Here is a 24,190-nt window from a genome sequence, read left to right as displayed (position 1 = left end):
CGAATATGATCTTGAGGACACAAAATTGAGCAATCAGTCTCACTGACGCCTGCTCCTGCTAAGAAAAAGGTTATATTGGACCTCCAAAGCACCGCTAAGATCCATTAGCTCTGCCCGAGGATCCCTACAGATACAAATATCCGAAAACCTTCAGATAGAGACCCTATCCCTAGATCAAGGGAGTGATTGTAGGCAACACCCATCCCTGAAGATCACACTCCGAGAGTGGATCGTTGACAATGAGCACCACCAAACTCGAGATACTACCCTCTAAACAGGAGAATCTCTTTCTGAGAAAGAGATCTAAGCCACTGAAAGAAGAAAGGCTGACTGGAATCCATACACTGGGACGAACCCAGAAGACCAAACGCTCATAGCAAAAAGCTTGCCTGAGGAGCCATAATCTTGCCTGAGGGAATCTCCTGAATCCATGGTTCCTCATAGGACATGCTCTCCTCAAACTAACAGGCTAATGACCTACGTCAAAACCGCCCCTAGAGAGCTACGAGAAATGTACCTCAGGACAGGGAGATCTGGATAAAAGTGAACAACCAACACCCGAAGGTGGATCTGAACCCTGGACCTTCTGCTTGCAAGCCTAGTGAGCTAACCACTAAGCCACAACAGAGCATTCCAGAACACTGCAGAGCGATTTTCCCAACCGGTTTTCCAGGTAAATCTGATAAGACAGATTCAAACAGCGTCATGCAGATGTTTCGGTCTCTGCTGAGATGAGACCTGTCAATTGTTAGCATCCAGGGATCCACCCTGGCGCCTACACCAGAGAACTCTGGTCTAGATCCATCTCTGAGGATCGGAGAAGACAGATGAAAAACCTTAAAAGTCTTCTAACAGACAATGGTCAGTAAACCAAAATCGCCAAGACCAGGGAGCTACTGATAAATCTAGAATAAGGATACTGCCCAATTAAACCCCAGATCCCCCCCCCAAAAAAAAACCTAGGATCAGAAACAAGGTTTACTGGAAGAGACAGTTCATAAGAACCAGATTTTAACCAAAAGGAATGAAAAAGGAAAGATATCCTTCTCGACAATGATCCTGCAGAGTTCCCGAACAAAAACGTATAGGGAACCTTATATTCTCCCTCAAGGAGGAGGCAAAATAAGTTCTGCTTAAGTACCGTAGAACCCAAATAGGATGGGAGACTCCTCCCTATATTGGACCATAAAACAACAGTGGAATGAAAATATTCTCACACTGCGACACGTACCAGGACAATGACTCCCAAAAGTCACCTGAAAAGCTTCCCTCCCTCTGCCAAAAAACAAAATCAAGAGAAGACAATCTGCCCAGAAAGGCAGGATGTGAAGCCTAGCTCCGATATGATCCAGAATCAAGCGCCCATCCAAGATAATACCTAAACCAGGTCCTCCCTGTCCTCTAGGATAGATGGACCTGCTCTGCCTGGACCGGAATAGCTAGAAGTAACTCCTTCTCTCGAGTCGAAGGAAAGAGTAGACTTAACCGACATATCTGCCAGAGCAACTCAAGGACTAAACAAAGTTCTGAAGTTCCAGCTTATGATAGAATACTTAGAATAATCTAAATAAAGAAGTATAAACTCCATGGCTTAAATCTGTCTCAAAAATATCGAGGGAACCATCACCTCGAACTGAGACCAAAATGCTTCCACAGGAAGTCTCCAGACATTGGAGTCAGTATATAATATCCCATATGTCTTACTAAAAAGAGTTTCTACAAGAACCAAGAGCTCTAAATGAAAAACTATCCTGAAACAAATAGAAAAAGAAAATTGGCAAGCGCACAAAAGTGATAGCCAAGAAGGAATGTGCAAAAACAGGTCCTGCCTGTCATACGACACAAACCCCCCTATAGAGCTCGGAACTGGGATTCTGAAATAAAAGAAAAAATATATATAGACGAGAAGACTAGGATGTCCATCCTGCTCCACTCGTCTAATCAAGATCGCTATCTGATTAGACTGACGGATCAGTGCTAGGAATCTCTAACATCGCCAGAACTTCTCTCAGAAGCAAGCGCAGGCATTATATTCTAAATCTAAATGCTAAATCCTCTTCAGTCCAAGGAATTAAATCAGCAAACTACGACCCTGGAGGTCTTACCTCTGACGCCTCAGAGGGCGCCTCATCCCCAGATGACTGATCGGATACAATCGTCAATTTACACGTCGGTCCCTGGGCAGGAGTGCATGGATTAACCCTTTGCTTGCATGTAGCAGGAAGAGGCAAAGTCGCTAAGGCCGTAGAGATGGCCATGCGGAACTGCACAGTAACCTCTGGTGGAAAAAAACATAATTTATGCTTACCTGATAAATTCCTTTCTTCTGTTGTGTGATCAGTCCACGGGTCATCATTACTTCTGGGATATAACTCCTCCCCAACAGGAAATGCAAGAGGATTCACCCAGCAGAGCTGCATATAGCTCCTCCCCTCTACGTCACTCCCAGTCATTCGACCAAGAATCAACGAGAAAGGAAAAACCAAGGGTGAAGTGGTGACTGGAGTATAATTTAAAAAATATCTACCTGCCTTAAAAAACAGGGCGGGCCGTGGACTGATCACACAACAGAAGAAAGGAATTTATCAGGTAAGCATAAATTATGTTTTCTTCTGTTATGTGTGATCAGTCCACGGGTCATCATTACTTCTGGGATACCAATACCAAAGCAAAAGTACACGGATGACGGGAGGGATAGGCAGGCTCATTATACAGAAGGAACCACTGCCTGAAGAACCTTTCTCCCAAAAATAGCCTCCGAAGAAGCAAAAGTGTCAAATTTGTAAAATTTGGAAAAAGTATGAAGCGAAGACCAAGTTGCAGCCTTGCAAATCTGTTCAACAGAGGCCTCATTCTTAAAGGCCCAAGTGGAAGCCACAGCTCTAGTAGAATGAGCTGTAATTCTTTCAGGAGGCTGCTGTCCAGCAGTCTTATAGGCTAAACGAATTATGCTACGAAGCCAGAAGGAGAGAGAGGTAGCCGAAGCCTTATGACCTCTCCTCTGACCAGAGTACACGACAAACAGGGAAGACGTTTGTCGAAAATCCTTAGTTGCCTGCAAGTAGAACTTGAGGGCACGAACTACATCCAGATTGTGTAGAAGACGTTCCTTCTTTGAAGAAGGATTCGGGCACAGAGAAGGAACCACGATCTCTTGATTGATGTTCCTGTTAGTGACTACCTTAGGTAAGAACCCAGGTTTAGTACGCAGAACTACCTTATCTGAATGAAAAATCAAATAAGGAGAATCACAATGTAAAGCTGATAACTCAGAGACTCTCCGAGCCGAAGAAATAGCCATTAAAAATAACACTTTCCAAGATAACAACTTTATATCAATGGAATGAAGGGGTTCAAACGGAACTCCTTGTAGAACGTTAAGAACAAGGTTTAAACTCCATGGCGGAGCAACAGTTTTAAACACAGGCTTGATTCTAGCTAAAGCCTGACAAAAGGCCTGGACGTCTGGATTTTCTGATAGACGCCTGTGCAACAAGATGGACAGAGCTGAAATCTGTCCCTTTAATGAACTAGCCGATAAACCCTTTTCTAAACCTTCTTGTAGAAAGGACAATATCCTAGGAATCCTAACCTTACTCCAGGAGTAACCTTTGGATTCGCACCAGTACAGGTATTTACGCCATATCTTATGGTAAATTCTTCTGGTAACAGGCTTCCTAGCCTGTATCAGGGTATCAATAACCGACTCAGAAAAACCACGTTTTGATAAAATCAAGCGTTCAATTTCCAAGCAGTCAGCTTCAGAGAAGTTAGATTTTGATGTTTGAATGGACCCTGTATCAGAAGGTCCTGTCTTAGAGGTAGAGACCAAGGCGGACAGGATGACATGTCCACTAGATCTGCATACCAAGTCCTGCGTGGCCACGCAGGCGCTATTAGAATCACTAATGCTCTCTCCTGTTTGATTTTGGCAATCAATCGAGGAAGCAGCGGGAAGGGTGGAAACACATAAGCCATCCCGAAGTTCCAAGGTGCTGTCAAAGCATCTATCAGAACCGCTCCCGGATCCCTGGATCTGGACCCGTAGCGAGGAAGTTTGGCGTTCTGGCGAGACGCCATGAGATCTATCTCTGGTTTGCCCCAACGTCGAAGTATTTGGGCAAAGACCTCCAGATGAAGTTCCCACTCCCCCGGATGAAAAGTCTGGCGACTCAAGAAATCCGCCTCCCAGTTCTCCACTCCCGGGATGTGGATTGCTGACAGGTGGCAAGAGTGAGACTCTGCCCAGCGAATTATCTTTGATACTTCCATCATTGCTAGGGAGCTTCTTGTCCCTCCTTGATGGTTGATGTAAGCTACAGTCGTGATGTTGTCCGACTGAAACCTGATGAACCCCCGAGTTCCTAACTGGGGCCAAGCCAGAAGGGCATTGAGAACTGCTCTCAATTCCAGAATGTTTATTGGTAGGAGACTTTCCTCCTGATTCCATTGTCCCTGAGCCTTCAGAGAATTCCAGACAGCGCCCCAACCTAGTAGGCTGGCGTCTGTTGTTACAATTGTCCAGTCCGGCCTGCTGAATGGCATCCCCCTGGACAGATGTGGCCGAGAAAGCCACCATAGAAGAGAGTTTCTGGTCTCTTGATCCAGATTCAGAGTAGGGGACAAGTCTGAGTAATCCCCATTCCACTGACTCAGCATGCACAATTGCAGCGGTCTGAGATGTAGACGTGCAAAGGGTACTATGTCCATTGCTGCTACCATTAAGCCGATCACCTCCATGCATTGAGCTACTGACGGGAGTTGAATGGAATGAAGGACACGGCATGCATTTAGAAGCTTTGTTAATCTGTCTTCTGTCAGATAAATCTTCATTTCTACAGAATCTATCAGAGTCCCCAAGAATGGAACTCTTGTGAGAGGAAAGAGAGAACTCTTCTTTTCGTTCACTTTCCATCCATGCGACCTTAGAAATGCCAGAACTAACTCTGTATGAGACTTGGCAGTTTGAAAGCTTGAAGCTTGTATCAGAATGTCGTCTAGGTACGGAGCTACCGAAATTCCTCGCGGTCTTAGTACCGCCAGAAGGGCACCCAGAACCTTTGTGAAGATTCTTGGAGCCGTAGCCAATCCGAATGGAAGAGCTACAAACTGGTAATGCCTGTCTAAGAAGGCAAACCTTAGATACCGGTAATGATCTTTGTGAATCGGTATGTGAAGGTAAGCATCCTTTAAATCCACTGTAGTCATGTACTGACCCTTTTGGATCATGGGTAAGATTGTCCGAATAGTTTCCATTTTGAACGATGGAACTCTTAGGAATTTGTTTAGGATCTTTAAATCCAAGATTGGCCTGAAAGTTCCCTCTTTTTTGGGAACCACAAACAGGTTTGAGTAAAACCCTTGTCCTTGTTCCGACCGCGGAACCGGATGGATCACTCCCATTAATAACAGATCGTGTACACAGCGTAGAAACGCTTCTTTCTTTATCTGGTTTGTTGACAACCTTGACAGATGAAATCTCCCTCTTGGGGGAGAGAATTTGAAGTCTAGAAGGTATCCCTGAGATATGATCTCTAACGCCCAGGGATCCTGAACATCTCTTGCCCAAGCCTGGGCGAAGAGAGAGAGTCTGCCCCCCACTAGATCCGGTCCCGGATCGGGGGCCCTCGATTCATGTTGTCTTAGGGGCAGCAGCAGGTTTCCTGGCCTGCTTGCCCTTGTTCCAGGACTGGTTAGGTTTCCAGCCTTGTCTGTAACGAGCAACGGCTCCTTCCTGTTTTGGAGCAGTGGAAGTTGGTGCTGCTCCTGCTTTGAAATTCCGAAAGGGACGAAAATTAGACTGTCTAGCCTTAGCTTTGGCTTTGTCTTGAGGCAGGGCGTGGCCCTTACCTCCTGTAATGTCAGCGATAATTTCTTTCAAACCGGGCCCAAATAGAGTTTGCCCTTTGAAAGGTATATTAAGTAATTTGGACTTAGAAGTTACATCAGCTGACCAGGATTTTAGCCACAGCGCCCTACGTGCCTGAATGGCGAATCCTGAGTTCTTAGCCGTAAGTTTGGTTAAATGTACTACGGCCTCCGAAATGAATGAATTAGCTAGTTTAAGGACTCTAAGCCTGTCCGTAATGTCGTCCAGCGTAGCTGAACTAAGGTTCTCTTCCAGAGACTCCATCCAAAATGCTGCCGCAGCCGTAATCGGCGCGATGCATGCAAGGGGTTGCAATATAAAACCTTGTTGAACAAACATTTTCTTAAGGTAACCCTCTAATTTTTTATCCATTGGATCTGAAAAAGCACAGCTATCCTCCACCGGGATAGTGGTACGCTTAGCTAAAGTAGAAACTGCTCCCTCCACCTTAGGGACCGTTTGCCATAAGTCCCGTGTGGTGGCGTCTATTGGAAACATCTTTCTAAATATTGGAGGGGGTGAGAACGGCACACCGGGTCTATCCCACTCCTTAGTAACAATTTCAGTTAGTCTCTTAGGTATAGGAAAAACGTCAGTACTCGCCGGTACCGCAAAGTATTTATCCAACCTACACAATTTCTCTGGTATTGCAACAGTGTTACAATCATTAAGAGCCGCTAAAACCTCCCCTAGTAATACACGGAGGTTCTCCAATTTAAATTTAAAATTTGAAATATCTGAATCCAATCTGTTTGGATCAGAACCGTCACCCACAGAATGAAGCTCTCCGTCCTCATGCTCTGCAAGCTGTGACGCAGTATCCGACATGGCTCTAGTATTATCCGCGCACTCTGTTCTCACCCCAGAGTGATCACGCTTGCCCCTTAGTTCTGGTAATTTAGCCAAAACTTCAGTCATAACAGTAGCCATATCTTGTAATGTTATCTGTAATGGCCGCCCAGATGTACTAGGCGTCACAATATCACGCACCTCCCGGGCGGGAGATGCAGGTACTGACACGTGAGGCGAGTTAGTCGGCATAACTCTCCCCTCGCTGTTTGGTGAAATTTGTTCAATTTGTACAGATTGGCTTTTATTTAAAGTAGCATCAATACAGTTAGTACATAAATTTCTATTGGGCTCCACCTTGGCATTGGAACAAATGACACAGGTATCTTCCTCTGAATCAGACATGTTTAACACACTAGCAAATAAACTTGCAACTTGGTTACAATCTTATTTAACAAAAAACGTACTGTGCCTCAAAGAAGCACTAAACGATTAAATGACAGTTGAAATAATGAACTGAAAAACTGTTATAGCATCAATCCTTGAAAACAACACAACTTTTAGCAAAGGTTTGTTCCCATTAGTAAAGTAACAATAATTAAATTTGAAACGTAAAAATTACAGAGCAACGTTTTTAATCACAGTCAATATATAAGTCTCACAGCTCTGCTGAGAGAATCTACCTCCCTTCAAAGAAGTTTGAAGACCCCTGAGTTCTGTTAGATATGAACCGGATCATGCAGGAAATACAAGAGTAACTGACTGGAAATTTTTGATGCGTAGCAAAGAGCGCCAAAAACGTCCCCTCCCCCTCACACACAGCAGTGAGAGAGAAACGAAACTGTCACAATTTAAATAAGCAGCTGCCAAGTGGAAAAATAATGCCCAAACATTTATTCACTCAGTACCTCAGAAAATGCAAACGATTCTACATTCCAGCAAAAACGTTTAACATAATAAATACCTATTAAAAGGTTTAATGTACTTTTTACAGAGTAATTCCAGTGAAGTACCATCCCCAGAATACTGAAGTGTAGAGTATACATACATGTTATTATAACGGTATGGCAGGATTTTCTCATCAATTCCATTCAGAAAATAAAAACTGCTACATACCTCAATGCAGATTCATCTGCCCGCTGTCCCCTGATCTGAAGCTTTTACCTCCCTCAGATGGCCGAGAAACAGCAATATGATCTTAACTACTCCGGTTAAAATCATAGTAAAAAACTCTGGTAGATTCTTCTTCAAACTCTGCCAGAGAGGCAATAACACGCTCCGGTGCTATTGTAAAATAACAAACTTTTGATTGAAGTTATAAAAACTAAGTATAATCACCATAGTCCTCTCACACATCCTATCTAGTCGTTGGGTGCAAGAGAATGACTGGGAGTGACGTAGAGGGGAGGAGCTATATGCAGCTCTGCTGGGTGAATCCTCTTGCATTTCCTGTTGGGGAGGAGTTATATCCCAGAAGTAATGATGACCCGTGGACTGATCACACATAACAGAAGAAAGCCCCATTAGGCGAAGGAGTAGCGGTACCCGGGGAAACTGCATGTGTAGGAACAGAAGATTCTAGGGAACACACCTCACGAGACGAGGAGTCCTCAGAGGCGGACAGCTCAGTGTTCTAAAACATCTCAACATTGGTTGATGAGAACACCCTGATGTGGCATACTGAACATAATTGAGAGGGCAGGACTACCCGGGCCTCCTCACAATAAACACAGGTATCAAATTCTTTATTAGAGTGATCCCCCTCTAAATTATCAGAATCCTCCATAATTCATCTAATTTAAATTATAGAAAAAACAACTGGCATCTTATACCCCCAATGGCTGGGGCACTCACCACCTCCTATGACCCAGACAGACAGAGAAACTCGCTCCTCACACACGCGGTCAGAAATAGGAACTGGAAAAAACGTGACTGCTCCCGGTCACATGGTGCGCAATGCAGGACTTCCCCTGCTAAGGAAAAGAAAACTGTGTAGCTCACAAATATAAATAATAAAATTAAAAAATAAACTGTACGTTCCGTATCAGCCTATGAGCCCAAACGTCTCCTACACATAAAGCAGCCGAAATCACATAACAAATATGATTAAAAACCCCACTGTTCAACAATCCCCCTCAGGGGATATTAACGCTTGATTCCATAAAGATAAAAGGAGTCCTTGTCCTCTATAGTTAATGTATGTATAAAAAAATTAAACAATCTTACCGGAATATATGCTGTGGAACAGAAATCATGGTCCTTCAAGTTTGACAGACTGTAGCGTTGCTTCTGACATGGACTTGAGTGAAGAAAAGCAGGCAGAGAAACTCGTCAATGCCGCTTTGCTTAGGAGCTGTTAATATAAGTCTGGATGGTTTCGCAGAAAGACTCTCCCTGCATCTCCAGACTCTAACTTTCATCAATGCTCTCAATGAGAGGCTGACAAGACTACTTAAAACTCCAGTTCCATCTCGAAGGGTAGTTCCTAAGGAACTACTCTGAAATCTTCTGACACTTCTCTGCCAACCTCCTGCGACAAAAGGCAAAGAATGACTGGGGGATGAGGGAAGTGGGGGGGTATTTAAGCCTTTGGCTGGGGTGTCTTTGCCTCCTCCTGGTGGCCAGGTTCAGTATTTCCCGCAAGTAATGAATGCAGCTGTGGAATCTCCCTGTATTAGGAAGGAAATTGAGGTTTTATTATCTATTTTTCCCTCCTGTATCTATCCGCTTAAGTGGACTGGGCTGTTTCTTTTGCATGATTTGCTTGAATTTGTTTGTGGGTATGAAGGAGAGCCCTTACAGCTGAAGCCACTCACCTAGCAACGGTAAGATTGTAGCAGATTGCTTTGCAGTAGAAAACGCTTACCTGAGAGCCATCTCTGGATCCAGTCTGCAAGACGGGCCTCCGTGAGAAGTCTACAGTTTGTGAACGGAGGAGTGGATTCGGTAACGTGGGGACTCCACAACAGTATGTATTTAATGCTGTGGTAATAAATATTCTTAGTGTAACAAGGTGCCCGTATCCTCATAACATTGTGTGGGATTATTTAAATAATACTCCCGTGACTAAGTTGATATAATACACACAACCAGTGTTTGATTTATAAGTCACAAGAGGGGTGTACATAAACTTATATTTTTGTGTATATATATATATATATATATATATATATATATATATATATATATATATATATATATATATATATATATATAAAAATAGATAATCCCCAGAAAAGAGGACAAAGGCGGCTGAAAAGTCATCCACGGCTGGTTCAAAAAAGTTTATTGAAGCAAGGTGCTAGTACAAAGGTGAGAGCAAAGCCTTAACACCTGACGCGTTTCGCGCATGCGTACATGCGCTTCATCAGAGGTGATATGTTCAAGGTGTGTGTTGGCCTATATGCAACAAAGAGACCAATCATGTTCCTTGTTTGATCAAGGATTTGTATTTGCACCTGTAGGTAAGATGTCAGAATCATTTGCTGCAAATAGGTCACTCATTCTATTTCTTTAATTACTATGTATCAAACAACACAGTAAACAGTTATACAAATATGTAGTACTAGTACAATTGTCAATATATACAAAATGTGCATTCAAAATAAGGAATATAATATGTAAAAAATAAAAAATAAAAAGTTAGCAATTATATATAAAAGAATATATAAGTATTTAATAAAACAATAATATATATTGATGACTTAGAAAAAACTGGTCATTTTTTCAGAGATGCAGACATATTGATAGCAGTATCAATTATTATAATCCAATCACTATCAATGCATATAAGAAAAAATCCTCCAGTCTAAGTTTAAAGTAAAAAAAACGTTGTATTAGCATAGACAAAACAATATGCTAATATATAAATTTGATACTAAAAAACACATAGTTGATTTCGGATGTGCTAGATTACTTTTTAATTTTCAGACTATTTGGGTTAGTAAATCTAAATCTAAAGATTTCCTGAGGTCCTTAGATGTGGTAGTATGCTGTAAAGGGAAAAGGTATTTTTGTGAGATGTATGTATAAAATGTTTTCTCTTACATTATTTTATTTTTTTATTTTTTTATTATTTTATTTTAGATTATATTTTATATTATTCGACAAATAAGTCAACATCCATCCTTTTATTTATTCCTTCCGGAACTCTAGTGTGTAACTTTATGATCCAAAAGATCTCTTTTTTCCTTAAACTTTTTTCCCTATTACCACCCCTAGGGTGTTTTTTGATAATATCAATACCTATGAATGAAAAATATTTTTGTCCCATACCATGTGATCTAAAATGTTTAGCTACCGGTGTTTTAGGTTCTTTTTCATCTAAAGAGCGCAAGTGCTCACAAATTCTTTCTTTTAATGGGCGGGTAGTTATACCAATGTATTGACAGGAACAAAATAGGCAATTAATGAGATAGATGACATACTGTGAATTACAGTCAATTCTATCTCGAATATGAAACATTTGTTTGGTAATATTGGAGGAAAAAGTGTCTGTCACAGTGATGCAAGTGCATCCTTTACATGGTATATGGCCACATTTAAAGCACCCTGGTTTTGGGGTAAGCCAATGTGAGCCTGTTGTTTCTTTGTCTGTAAATTGTTTGCCAGTTATTTCTCTTATAGTGGGTGCTTTTCGTGCTATGCATTTTATTCCTGATGTTAAAATGTTGTTAAGTGCTTCATCACCTTTTAAAATTGTCAAATTGTGTTTAACTATGTTGCAGATTTGATTATATTGTCTGCTGAATTGAGTAATAAACATAAGATTTTGGTCAGGAGATATAGATTTATCAATTTTTACAGATTTCTTATGGCCTCCTTTTAGTAGTTCTTGTCTATTTAAATCTGCCACTTGTTTCTCTATTTTAAGTAGCAGATTCCTATGGTAGCCTCTATCTGTTAGTCTATTTGTTAACTCCCTCACTTGGAAAAAATAGTCTGTCAGTTCTGTACAATTCCTTCTTAAACGAAGGTATTGTGCTTTTGGAATACCTCTTTTTAAGTGATTGAGGTGACAGGAATCTGCTCTCAGTATCGTATTCCTAGCCAATGGTTTATGGTAAGTACATGTAGAAATTGTATTATCTATGGCTCTCAGACTCAAATCTAGAAAATCAATAGACTGTTTGTGTGTCTGTGCTGTGAAAGTCAAATTATATTCATTATTATTCATAAAGTCTACAAATTTGTCAGCTGTGCAATCATCCCTGGTATCCCAGATGACTATAATGTCATCTATAAAGCGACCATATATTATAACATTGTCCTTATATGGAAACTGGTCAGAAAAAAACATATTTAGTTCTAGCCACCCCATATAGATGTTTGCTAGTGCGGGGGCAAATTTTGCCCCCATCACTGTGCCTCGTCTTTGTAAGTAATAAGTGCCCTGAAAGATAAAGAAATTGTGTTTTAGAAGGAATTCTGTTATTTGGACGATAAATGATATAAATTTGTTACTATAATCTGAATATCTATGTAGCATAAAGTCTATAGCCTCCAATCCTTTTGAATGAGGAATGTTGGAGTAGAGGGCCGTGACATCAATAGTTGCCCATACATAAGATTCTTTCCAAGTTATATCACTTATCTGTGTCAGTAAGTGTGTACTGTCCCTAATGTACCCTGGTAGGGCCAACATAATGGGTTGAAGTATGTGGTCGAGCCAACCACCCAATCTTTCACACAGGGATCCATTACTGGCCACAATGGGTCGTCCAGGTGGATTTTTGAGTCCCTTATGTATCTTGGGTGCAATGCGAAAGTATGGGGTGGTTGGCTGTTCCACATATAAATAATCAGTTAATTATTTATCCATGAAACTATGTTCAATGGCATAATCAAATAAATGACTAAGTTTGTTTTTGAAGGAGGTGGTGGGATTGAACGTAAGTTTAGTGTATAACATGCAATCTTTTAATTGGTTCTCAACTTCACCAATATAATCACTTTTGTTCAAAACCACCACTGCCCCTCCCTTATCAGCCTGGACTATCACCACATTGTCATTTTTCTGAAGTCTAGTCAATGCTTGTCTTTGTTGTCGTGTAAGATTATCCCTAGATATATCAAAGGGATTTTTTTTCAATCGTATTTGATAAGTCAGTCAATTCTTTCTCTACCACTCTCTGGTATAGGTCCAACAATTGGTGTCTAGAATTTACTGGATATAAATAAGAAATATTCTTATATGTAAAAGATGTGCAATTATTTGTGAGTGTGTCAGCAGACCTGGTAGATTCCTGTTGTAAGGAAATCAAGTTAGTAAGATCCACCAGATCAGTGTATTTAAGTCCTACTGAATCATGCTTATTAGAAGCATGTGTATTATTAAGTGAGTGCTCAACTGGGATATCTTTAAAGTGTTTTTTCAAAACTATCTTACGAACAAATCTGTTGATATCAATAAGTGTATTTACAAGATCAAATTTATGTGCTGGTGCATACGATAAACCTTTATTTAACAAATTACATTCTGTGTTGGACAACTTATAATCAGAGAGGTTGATGACTGCTACTTCTTTATAGTTTTTCTGACCCTGCTGGGGTAACGAAAAGTTGGTCTTGTTTGGTCCATATCTATTGCATCTTGTGTTTTCTTAGGTGTGCTAGTCTGGCTTGGTTGTTTCACTAAAGTTTTTAATTCTTTTCTACTAGTGCTTGGGTTCAAACTAGTCCTATCTGGTTCAAGTGAGCCTTGTGACTGCTCGCCTTCAGTTGACTGTGCACTAGTATCTTGATAATCTGTGTCTATACTAGAAAATGTCACATGTTTATTTTTATCCAACTTGTTTCTATTTCCTTTTTTGTTTCTATTTTTTTCTTTGTGGATGGCCAATTTTGTCTAATGGGTTTATGTTGTTGCCATGAATAAACTATGTTAAGTTAATAATCCTTAACATCTCTCTGATATTTCTGTACCTTCCTTTCAGATAATACTGTGTCTAGAGTATCTATTGTTTCAGTCAGCTGTTTGGTATAGTCCATATATTTTTGGGTAGTTTCAAATGGTTTAAGTGTTTCAATTGCATTATTAATACTATAAGGGCTTGATCTCTTTCCTCTTTTTTATGGCATAATAGTTGTTTCATTAGGATTATGGAACAATTGGTTAAATTCTCATTCCATTCCTCCATAAATTTGGGGTTATTAAGTGCAAAGGAGGGATATTTTTTCATTCGTAAGCCCCTAGGTACCTTGTGCTCAGATATGTAGAGTTCTAGGAACTCTATGTCCCACCACAAATTAGTTTCTCTAAATCTTAGCAATTCTAATTTAGAAAATACATTAGCAATGTCATCCTCATCAACAAGAACAAACGCTTGGCTTTCACCTTTTAGTGCATTTTCCATAATGCGTTTTCTTTTTGTTTCATTTATAACCCCTGTGGGTGTCTTTGTTGCCATTATGGAAAATGCACAAATAAGTACTTAATATGTAAATAATATACAGTATATTTAATATATTTAAGAACCAGAGGAGCCCTCAATATTTCTAGCTGCAGAGATAAAGGTAAAAATGCCTAAGACCAAAAAAGATAGTTAGCAGGTATAGATAATAAGGGATCTTACACCAGTGTGTATAAAGACAATGTATATATCTAGACAATGTTACAATACTCCGTAGTAAGCATTTCCTATGATTTCAGAAAACGGTTTGCTGTGTTTGCCAAATTGTGGAATTTAAAACATTAGGTAATGATATAGTCCACAATTATATTGATGTAGAATGTTCCAAATATGGCGCTGTAATTGTATATATTAAAAGCGCTCATGAAAGTTCTTGTCGGCAAAAAAAAAAAAACAAACAGTAGGAAAAAAGCTGTAGTATAGACGTCCCCACGGACCTTTAGAGCCAATGTACAATCCAGGTGTACACAGTAAATTTGAAAAGTACCTTCAAAGTAGGTGGACCAGGAAGTTTAATTTCCAATGTGAAGGTTCCAGGCAACGTCCTCCGGAGATCCTCGATAGGCTAAAGCCCCCAAGTTTTGTCAGAGGAAGATGGCTTTGTCCTCGTTTCCACTTGTCCTCAAACGACCAAGGCTCTGACGTCAGAGTAGTGTGCCATGTCGCACAGAAGGTCCGCTGTGAGATGTCAATTGTGAGGAAAACGTGCAGCGTCGCATGGTAGATTCATCGGGACAAACCAGGTGTCCACTGGGTCCTAGGTAACCGGCTCTTCAGGTCAGGATGCGGGCTCTGGGCAATCAACAGCCAAAGCGGTATCTCATCCGCTGAATATATAAATAGATAATCCCCAGAAAAGAGGACAAAAGCGGCTGAAAAGTCATCCACGGCTGGTTCAAAAAAGTTTATTGAAGCAAGGTGCTAGTACAAAGGTGAGAGCAAAGCCTTAACACCTGACGCGTTTACAACTTATATCTTCTGTTCTTCTTATATCTTCTGCCCCCCCCCCCTCTTTATTTCCTCTTCTGGCTGAGCTGTGACAGAGAGCAGTCCCACCCACTCTCTACATAAGCTTCCTAAAGGCTTTCAAAGGGCTAGACTTCAAAAGTCTCATATGACACACACACTGATTGGATATTCATTGAAATTATCATATTAAAAAAAAGTTCACAGCGGTGGGTCTGCATAACATATAATAGGCATTACTATAGGCAAGGATTTAACCCATTTCACTGGTAAAAAAAAATGTTTTCTCTTTTGTATGTTAATGTATTTAGATTTAGATCCAGCAGTGATTTTACAAATTCTGATTAGGTTTTGAAAGTTGGCGTGTTACTTAAACAAATTAGGATCATACTTTGTATATTTCTGTGTATCTTTTACAACTTACATTTCACTTTGTATTTTCTCTATGGTAAGTAAAACACAGCTTCAGACAGTGTGAGGGACAGTACAGTTACCTGCGCTGAACAGGGGAGCTCCAAGGTTATGTCTGATGCTCTCACAAGTCTTGTGAAATGCTGTAAGCAGTTTACACAAACTGGTCTCACTAAATTATCTTGCTAGCTGTATGCAGGTGAAGTTTGCTCAAAATTCACAATACACTTATTTGACTGACAGAAAAATAATATATACTAAACTACTAGCAAAACTGTAGTGAAAACATTTCAATTTAATTTGCTGCAACAGACTTTATATCAGCCCTAGTTGTTCTCCTGTTAATTTCTCTCTACCCTGTGAAATTCTGTATCCCAGAGACCCAAATTACTTTCCATGGAAGGCATCTTTCATCTTTCTAGGACTTCCAGGTTCCGCCCTTTTTCTTTTAGAATTCTAAGAGTTCAGCCCCTGTGGAGTCTGCACTACTATTTCTCTCCAAATTGGAGAATCTTTGCTTAATGGGCCCATAGAATATGTACTAATATAGTAATGAAGCTCTCTGGGAAGCTGAAGCTGACAGTTTTTAAGCTTTATTTTAAATAGAAGAAATACAAAGTGCAATGTAATTTGTGAGAGATATGCATAAATATACAAAGTATGAGCCTAATCTGTTAAAGTTAGGCAGAAACTATGAAAGCATAGTCAGAAATTGTAAAATCACAATCCTAAATACACTGCAGTATAAAAAATAAAGTACAAAAATACAAAGTACAAAGTCTAAATGCCACAGAACTCTCATGTGATGCAGTGCTATATTTTACTTGGCTTGTCTCTCTTTCAAACAAAAATGCAGGGAATGCCACTTGGAGAAGTAAAGCAAAATCTGCCTTTTTAGAATTTCACTAGAGATATCGCTGTGCTGGAGTACCATTTTAGATCAACTCGTCTGAGCAGAGAGGTTTATATCATCAGGACCAGAGATAGAAATATATTTAGAGAGAGATGTAAATAGTTACATAAAGAGATAGAGTGATAGATAAAAAAAATGACTGTACAATATAATGATGTTACCATTATCTGTAGCTCCTGTGAATCATACAGGATGTCTTCAACCATTATCATTTTGGATGTGAGATTCATCATCAGTTTCATAGCATCATCATATGTGCACTTAGCTTGGTCCATAAGAAACTGATGCACCTTCTCTGTTTGTTTCCAGAACCCTTCTATCTGCAAGATAAATTATATGAAAGTCCATTCATAAAAATAAGGTATTGATTTGAAATCCTTTTAATATAACATTTTTATTGAGATTTATTAGCAAAAGTACAACAGCAATTAATGACAAAGAAAATCTATAAACATTATAGTAATCTACAAACCATTTGATAAATATGCTTCCTGGAAGGTGCACTGGAAAACAATTTTCAGAGTCAAATTACAGGAAAAGTGGGAAAAAAACGAATGATTAAAATACATTACAAAGCGTTAACTGTGTATAGTTAAAGGGACAGTATACTTGAAAATTTTTACTGTTTAGAAAGATAGCTAATCCCTTTATTTACCATTCCCCTGTTTTTCAAATCCAACACTATTCTATTAATATACTTTTTACCTCTGTCATTACCTTGTATCTAAGCACCCTTATCTCAGTGCTTTTTACAAAGTTGAATTTCAGCCAATTAATGCTGACTCTTGCATAACTCCACGGGAGTGAGCTCTTTTTGCTATTTTAATCTATATAGCATACAGGAACTAGCACTGTTTAGCTGTGAAAAGCTAATAAAATGCACTGAGATAAGCGGCTGCCTTCAAAGGCTTTAAAATCAGCCTATGAGCCTACCTAGGTTTAGTCTTCAACAAAAGAATACCAAGCGAACAAAGCAAATTTGATGATAAAATTACATTGGAAAGTTGTTTAAAACTGTATGTCCTATATGAATCATGAAAGTTTAATTTTGACTTTACTCTCCCTTTAAATTTTTGAGAAATTACATCTTGAGCCAACTGTCCCTTTTAATATTGCTTTTAATTATGTACTGAGATTATCGATTTTGCACATTATTTAGTTACAGGCAATAGTAATTTAATAGATCCATTCCTGAGCACACAGTTCACAAACTTGATTATGAAATTAGCTTGGGATATTTTAATGGTTCTATGATAGACACAGTTACTGGAAGGGATATGGTGACATTGTTCATCATTATTCTGAACAAGCTACCAAGGATGATTACGTTTACAAATCACAGCATATGGACAGTTCCAGAACCATGAAACCACAGGCATGTTCTGTCAGAAGTTCATTTTTATAATTATTTCAGCGTCTGGTAAGAATGTAATTGAAATGCCTTCCTATAATTTTAGGATTTGATTTATGGTTGCCAGTTTCTGTAAAAATGATACTAGCGTTGTCAATGTTTGCTGTTCTGAAATCAGCTAAATCAATTCTGTAAGTAATTGTTTTAATCTATATTAAAAAATATCCTCTACACTGGGATCATTATTTAATTGGTAAGATGGAAACACAGCATTATTGTTTGTTAAAGAGAAGAAGTGGATAGATTTGTTAACCCCTGTAACTGTTTAACATGTATATAGCAATATAGTTGCTATAATAATATGCTCTAATTTATTCGTTCTCAAGGAACAATAGTGTTATAATAACCAATATATATGTATCTAACTATGCAAAAGAGGTTAAACTCATGCAATAAACACTCTGCCAAGTGAGTCCTGAGTAAGACACAGGCAGCTATGTGCATTTTTGTCACTCTTGATTGGCTCACCAGTCACTTCTCGCTCAGCAGTGCTTATGCACTGTTGCTCCAGGGCAGAACTTTAATTAGGCATTTAACATATTTGCAGTGGGTTAAACACATAGCTACCAAAATACATTAGGCATTAATAAACTCTAACAAATTAGAGCATATTTTTATACCATTAGCAATTAATTTGAATGTTCTCAGAGCTAACTAAACAACTCTTTCATGTGTCCCATGAGTTCCTGGACAACTCATTAAAAGGACATTAAACACTAAGGGCTAGATTACAAGTGAAGCGCTAAATATTGCTTGCTAAACAGCCTGTCTTAGTATTATAAATCCACTTGTCAAAGCGGTATTCTATAACCATGTGACAGTACCTCTTTCTAAAAACGTATACGCAAGGATCTTCTAATAATGAATAACCACTATTAAAAGCTCATACTCTGCATTCTGTCTGAGTGGACTGCACAGTTACTATGTAATTCACTCGCATTGCTCATAACTCCCATTTAAATGCTAAAAATAGTATGTGAGCAGCTAAGGTCATTGACTTGTATTGCAGGCAAATCGTTTTGAGAGTCTAAATTAGTGACAATCTTCTAAAAAATCCTCTGATGTGCCTGTGGTACCTTTTTATTTAAATTTAAAAGGATATAAACAGAACATTTAAAAAGTATTTTTTTTCTTTTAAACCCATTATATAAATAAATGAGTCATCTATTACATTGAATTTATATTAAAATAATTAAATCTTAATTGTTGTTATATAGGCCCCTATTTATGAAGCTGCAACCAAACCACAGCTTAAAAGGTTGAGAATGTCAGACCAACTGGACTCGTTCATCGGGGATGACCATCAAACTCTGATCTTGTAATAACCTAATTTATGTTTACCTGTTAAATTCATTTTTTTCATGGTGGTGAGACTCTGTGATCCATCCTGGGAATTACTCTTCCCAGCCACTAGGAGGAGGCAAACTTCCCTAATCCCAAGAGCTCTATAAAACCCTTCCCACCTCACTGGTAAACTAGTCTGACCTATAGCCAAGCAAAAAAGGTAGGAAAAAGTAAGAAGACCAAAATAATAGGAGCAGGGAAAAAAAGATGTGCACAAAAAAACAAACAAAACATCAGCAAAACAACAGGGTGGGATCTTGTGGACTCTCACCACCATTAAAGAAATTAAATTTATCAGATAAGCATAAATTATGTTTTCTTTCATATAGGTGTGAGTCTGTGATCCACAACTCCTGGGAACTAATACCCAAACAGTGGGTTACACAAGTAATGAGAAATAAGGGTGGTATGAGAGAACCTCTTTTTCACAGTGAAACAAAATCCACAACCCAAATAGAACCCAAAGAATAAACAGGGTATACATTATTTTTTATTTATGCAATCAAAATGACCGCCAAGCAAAAACAAAATTAGCCTGAGACAACTGCCAGAAGGACTTTCCTACCAAAGGCTGCATCAGAAGAAGGAAAAACATCAAAATGGTAGAATTTAGTAAACATATGCAAAGAAGACCAAGTAGCTTTCTTACAAATCTGGTCAACAGAAGCCTCAATTCTTAAATGCTGAAGAAGTGGCAACTGATCTAGTAGAATGTGTAATCAGTTTAGGTGAAGTCTGTCTCAAGTAAGACGTATGGACCAAAATTTTAAAGGGACACTGTAACCAAAATTTTTCTTTCGTGATTCAGATTGAGCATGAATTTTTTTTTTTACATCTTTTATTTATTATCAGCAGAAATAACATTAAATTTCATAGTAACACAGAATTCATAACATTACATTCTTCCAAAAAGATAGCATATGATAAGATATCAATTTCATATCAAATACATCAATTCGATAATTCAACAAAAAAAAAAAAAAAAGAAATTTCTAACCTTGAACTATTGATATGAGTTACTACTTAGTTCAATCTGACTAGATATAGGTCTGCTGAATTTTCCTTTTAAAATAACAAAAATTGACCAGAGAGATAATATTCCTGGAATTAGTTAACTTATTTGTTTCTTGTGTTAGATTATTTGCTTTCCTTTTGCACTCTTTTTTTTTTTTCTTTGCTTTTTCTCCCTATGCTGTAAATGTATCAAATTATATCCAGAGCTGAGGGGGAGGAAAAAATAAAATAAAAAAAAATAATTGAAAAATAAAAAGGGCTGTTTGTTGTTCAGATAAGATAAGTTAAATTACCATATGTCTAGTAACACAATTTCGGTATTCCGAAATGGATAAATTAAAGTATCAATCTCGCTAGGGGGGGAATATCCTAATAAATCTTGACCACTTTCGAAAAAAACTAGTTATCTCTTGCTCGGAGTTCAAGTTTGTTGCTAATTGTTCAACTATACATTGTTTCCTAAGATAGTTTTTAATCTTTGTTATTGATGGTATAATATTGTGCTTCCAGTCCTTAAATAACACATTTCTAGCTGCTAAGATGATTAGATTTATTATTCTTACTTCTTTTAAAGTTGGGCTCTTATCTTTCAAGAAGATTTTATCTATGCCTTTAAGTTTTAGAGGAGTTATTTTTAAGACTTTTTCTATCCAAAATTCTATTTTGAGCCAGAATTGTTGCAATTTAGGGCAAGACCATAATACATGAATTATGTCGGCCGCTGGTAATCTACATTTAGGACAGCTATTAAAGTTTGTATTATGCCATTTATAACCTTTATCTGGGGAATAATATGTTAAGTGCATGAGTTTCACATGGGACTCCCTCCAAGTCTCAGCTATTGTGGTCTCACAAAGTAAGACTATAGAACGTGAGACCTGCTTCTTATGATCAATATTAAAAAAGGTTTGTCCATTTTTGAGCTATTTGTTTGACACACTCTTCTCCCTTAAACCCTACCATATATGTGTACCAAGAGATAGAGGTAAGTCCGGCTTTAATCAGAACTGGCCAATTCCCTAACCTACCCCATGTCCAGTTCCACGGGAATTTATGGATTAATTGCGTTACATAATGTCTAACTTGCAGATATGTAAAAAAGTCACGATTGTCCAGGCTATATTCTTGTTTTAAGTCTTCAAAGGATTTAATATTCCCTGTCTCAGAATTAACCACTTGTCGTGCATAGTATATTCCCTGTCTCTTCCATTTCATCAGGATGGATGAAGAAGTTCCTTCTTGGAATTCTGGATTACCAATAAGAGTTTGATGTTTAGGTATATCTGTGTTAATTCCAACTTTTGCTCCAATCTTTTTCCACGCCTTAATAATTATAGAGATTGTTTTAAGCTTCTTTACTTGTTTAGGGATAGAATTATAGGGAAGGTGCAGCAAAGATAATGGAATTAGTGGGAATATTATATTTGCCTCAAGATCATTGTCTGTAAAATAATCTGCTTCTGCTATCCAGTCAGAAGCTATACGACCTAGAAAAACAAGATTATAGGAATGCAGATCAGAGAGTGCCAGTCCGGCATATTGTTTAGGGAAGGCTAGTTTTTTAAGTGAAATTCTGGGTTTTTTCGAATACCATATAAAACTTCTAAGAGTAGAATTAAAGTTCTTTATATCATATATTTTTATCAGAACAGAAAGGTTCTGCAGGATGTAAAGAATCTTGGGAAGGAAAGTCATTTTGTAAAGAGCGATTCGCCCTGAGATGGAGAGTGGCATATGTTGCCAATTCTTCATATAACTCAGAGCTTGTTTTAATATAGGAGATATATTTAGAGAGTACCAATCTTGAGGATTGTCTGATATTATGATTCCTAGATACCTAAAGGAACTTCTAACTAGTTTGTTAGGATGTTTTGTACAAGAATCTTTCGTTTTCCTCAGCCACAATAGTTCAGACTTTGTGTTATTTATTTTATATCCTGAACATCGACCATATAAATCTACTATTTTATTAAATTTGGGAATATTTGAAGATGTGTTTGAGATGTATAATAGCAGGTCATCGGCATATAGAGAGACCTTCACCTCTTTTTTCTGAATTTTTATTCCCTCAATCTGACGTCTAACTTTCATTGCAAGTGGTTCAATTGCTAGATCGAATAATAAAGGTGAAAGAGGACATCCTTGACGGGTTCCTCTTTCCATTCTAATTGTATCTTATACATGTCCATTAATAACTAGACTCGTGGATGAGTATAAACATATATTTTCCACCAATTTATAAAATTTGTTATCAATTCCAAAGCGTTGTACGGCATCTAATAAGAACTCATTATTAACACGATCAAATGCCTTTTCGGCGTCTACCGCTAGTATTGCGGCATCAGGCTGTTCTTTCAATGTACTCTCTTCGACATTCTTAAAGTAGTCAATAATTAGAAGTAATTGCCTAATTTTTGCTGCTGAACTGCGGTTACGAATAAAGCCCACTTGGTCTTTATGAATGACATCTGCTATCCCCTCTTGTAATCTTGCTGCTAAAATTGACGTGAATATCTTATAATCGGAGTTTAATAATGCTATTGGTCTATATGAGTCCCTGTTCACTGGGTCTTTCCCATGTTTAAGTAGAAAGATAGTATTAGATTCTAGAAATTTATTTGGTATTTGAACCTCGCCTGAGAAATATTGGTTAAAAAGTTTAGTTAAATGGGGAATTAAGGTGGGTGCCATGATTTTATAAAAATCGTTGGGCATTGCATCCGGACCTGGAGCTTTCTCAAGTTTTAATGATTGGATAGCTTTCGAGACTTCAAGCTCAGAAATAGGCCCATTTAGTTTCTGACTGAACTCAGATTTAAATTTCGTGATCTTTAGGTCTTTCCAGAACACATCCCTAGCCGACTTATCCATAGGTATAGATGAATAGATTACTTTATAATGTTGGTAAAAAGATTCCAATATGTCTTCTGGAGCATTCCAATGACTATCCTTGATCTGTATTGATTCTATTGTTGGTGATTGTTTAAAGTTTTTTACTAGTTTAGATAACAGCTTACCTTATTTATTTCCATATTTATATAAGTTTGCTTGATATTTTAGTTCTGATCGAATAGTTGAGGCTGTTAAGAAGGAATCCCGTTCTTTTTTCAATTTGACATATCTAGTCCAGTTTTCTTCTAATTGAAGGTTTAAATATCTATTATAAGCATTACTTACTGCTGCTGTTAGTTGCTTTTCCTTTAATCGAGAATTACGCTTGCCCCTCGCCATATAGGCGATAATTTCTCCCCTTAGTACCGCTTTCGCAGTCTCCCAGACAACCGAGAAGTTAGATACTGATCCAATATTAAACTGAAAAAATTCTTCTAGTTTATTTTTTAGCCAATTACTGAATTTCGGATCGTTATTTAAGTATTTTGGATAGAAGAAACGTGCTCTATTTGCAGATAGATTATTTACTGGGATATCTATCACAGGGGCGTGATCTGAGATACAAATTTCCGAAATGGTGGCTCTAGCTCCTCTTTGATATAAGCTATCATTTACTAAAATAAGATCAATTCTGGATAAATGCCTTTGAATAACATGTATAGTTTTTTAAATCCGGGTTTTGGACCCGCCAGATATCTCTGACTGCCAGATTTTGAAAGATAGTGTTAAAAATGTTTGCTTCCAAGTTATCTTTTTTAGTTTTTTTTTGCGCAGTACCTCTTCTCAGTCTATCGAGGGGAAAACGGTGTGCCATGTTAAAGTCACCTGCAACTATTACATAACCTTCTGCTACTTGAAGTAGCTGAGATTGAAGGGAGTCCCAGAATTCTGGTTTGATTGTATTTGGGGCATATAAGTTGCATATTGTGTATATAGATCCTGCTATTTTCAATTTAAGTCTACTATTGTGAGTAGTTTGTCGTATTTTAATTTTTTTCCAAGTAAAATAGCTACCCCGTTTTTTCTATTGGAGGTCGGAGCAGAGATTACTTCTGACACCCATGCCGATTTAAGTTTCATGGATTCCTCTAGGTTTAAATGTGTCTCTTGAATTAATGCTATTGATGTATTAATCCTTTGTAGGTGTGATAGAATCATTTTTCGTTTAA

General features: G+C 38.2%; 1 protein-coding gene across 1 annotated transcript in view; it reads right to left on the bottom strand.

The window, feature by feature from the left end:
* Nucleotides 1-24,190, bottom strand: part of EVC (EvC ciliary complex subunit 1) — a 561,189-nt gene that overhangs the window by 283,602 nt on the left and 253,397 nt on the right. The window contains exon 7 of the mRNA XM_053700301.1: nt 16,522-16,680. Coding sequence (XP_053556276.1) covers nt 16,522-16,680 — 159 coding nt within the window. The remainder of the gene's footprint in view (nt 1-16,521; nt 16,681-24,190) is intronic.

Source organism: Bombina bombina, chromosome 2 (genome assembly GCF_027579735.1).
Source record: "Bombina bombina isolate aBomBom1 chromosome 2, aBomBom1.pri, whole genome shotgun sequence".
NCBI lineage: Eukaryota > Metazoa > Chordata > Amphibia > Anura > Bombinatoridae > Bombina > Bombina bombina.
This window is presented reverse-complemented; position numbering and strand designations above follow the sequence as displayed.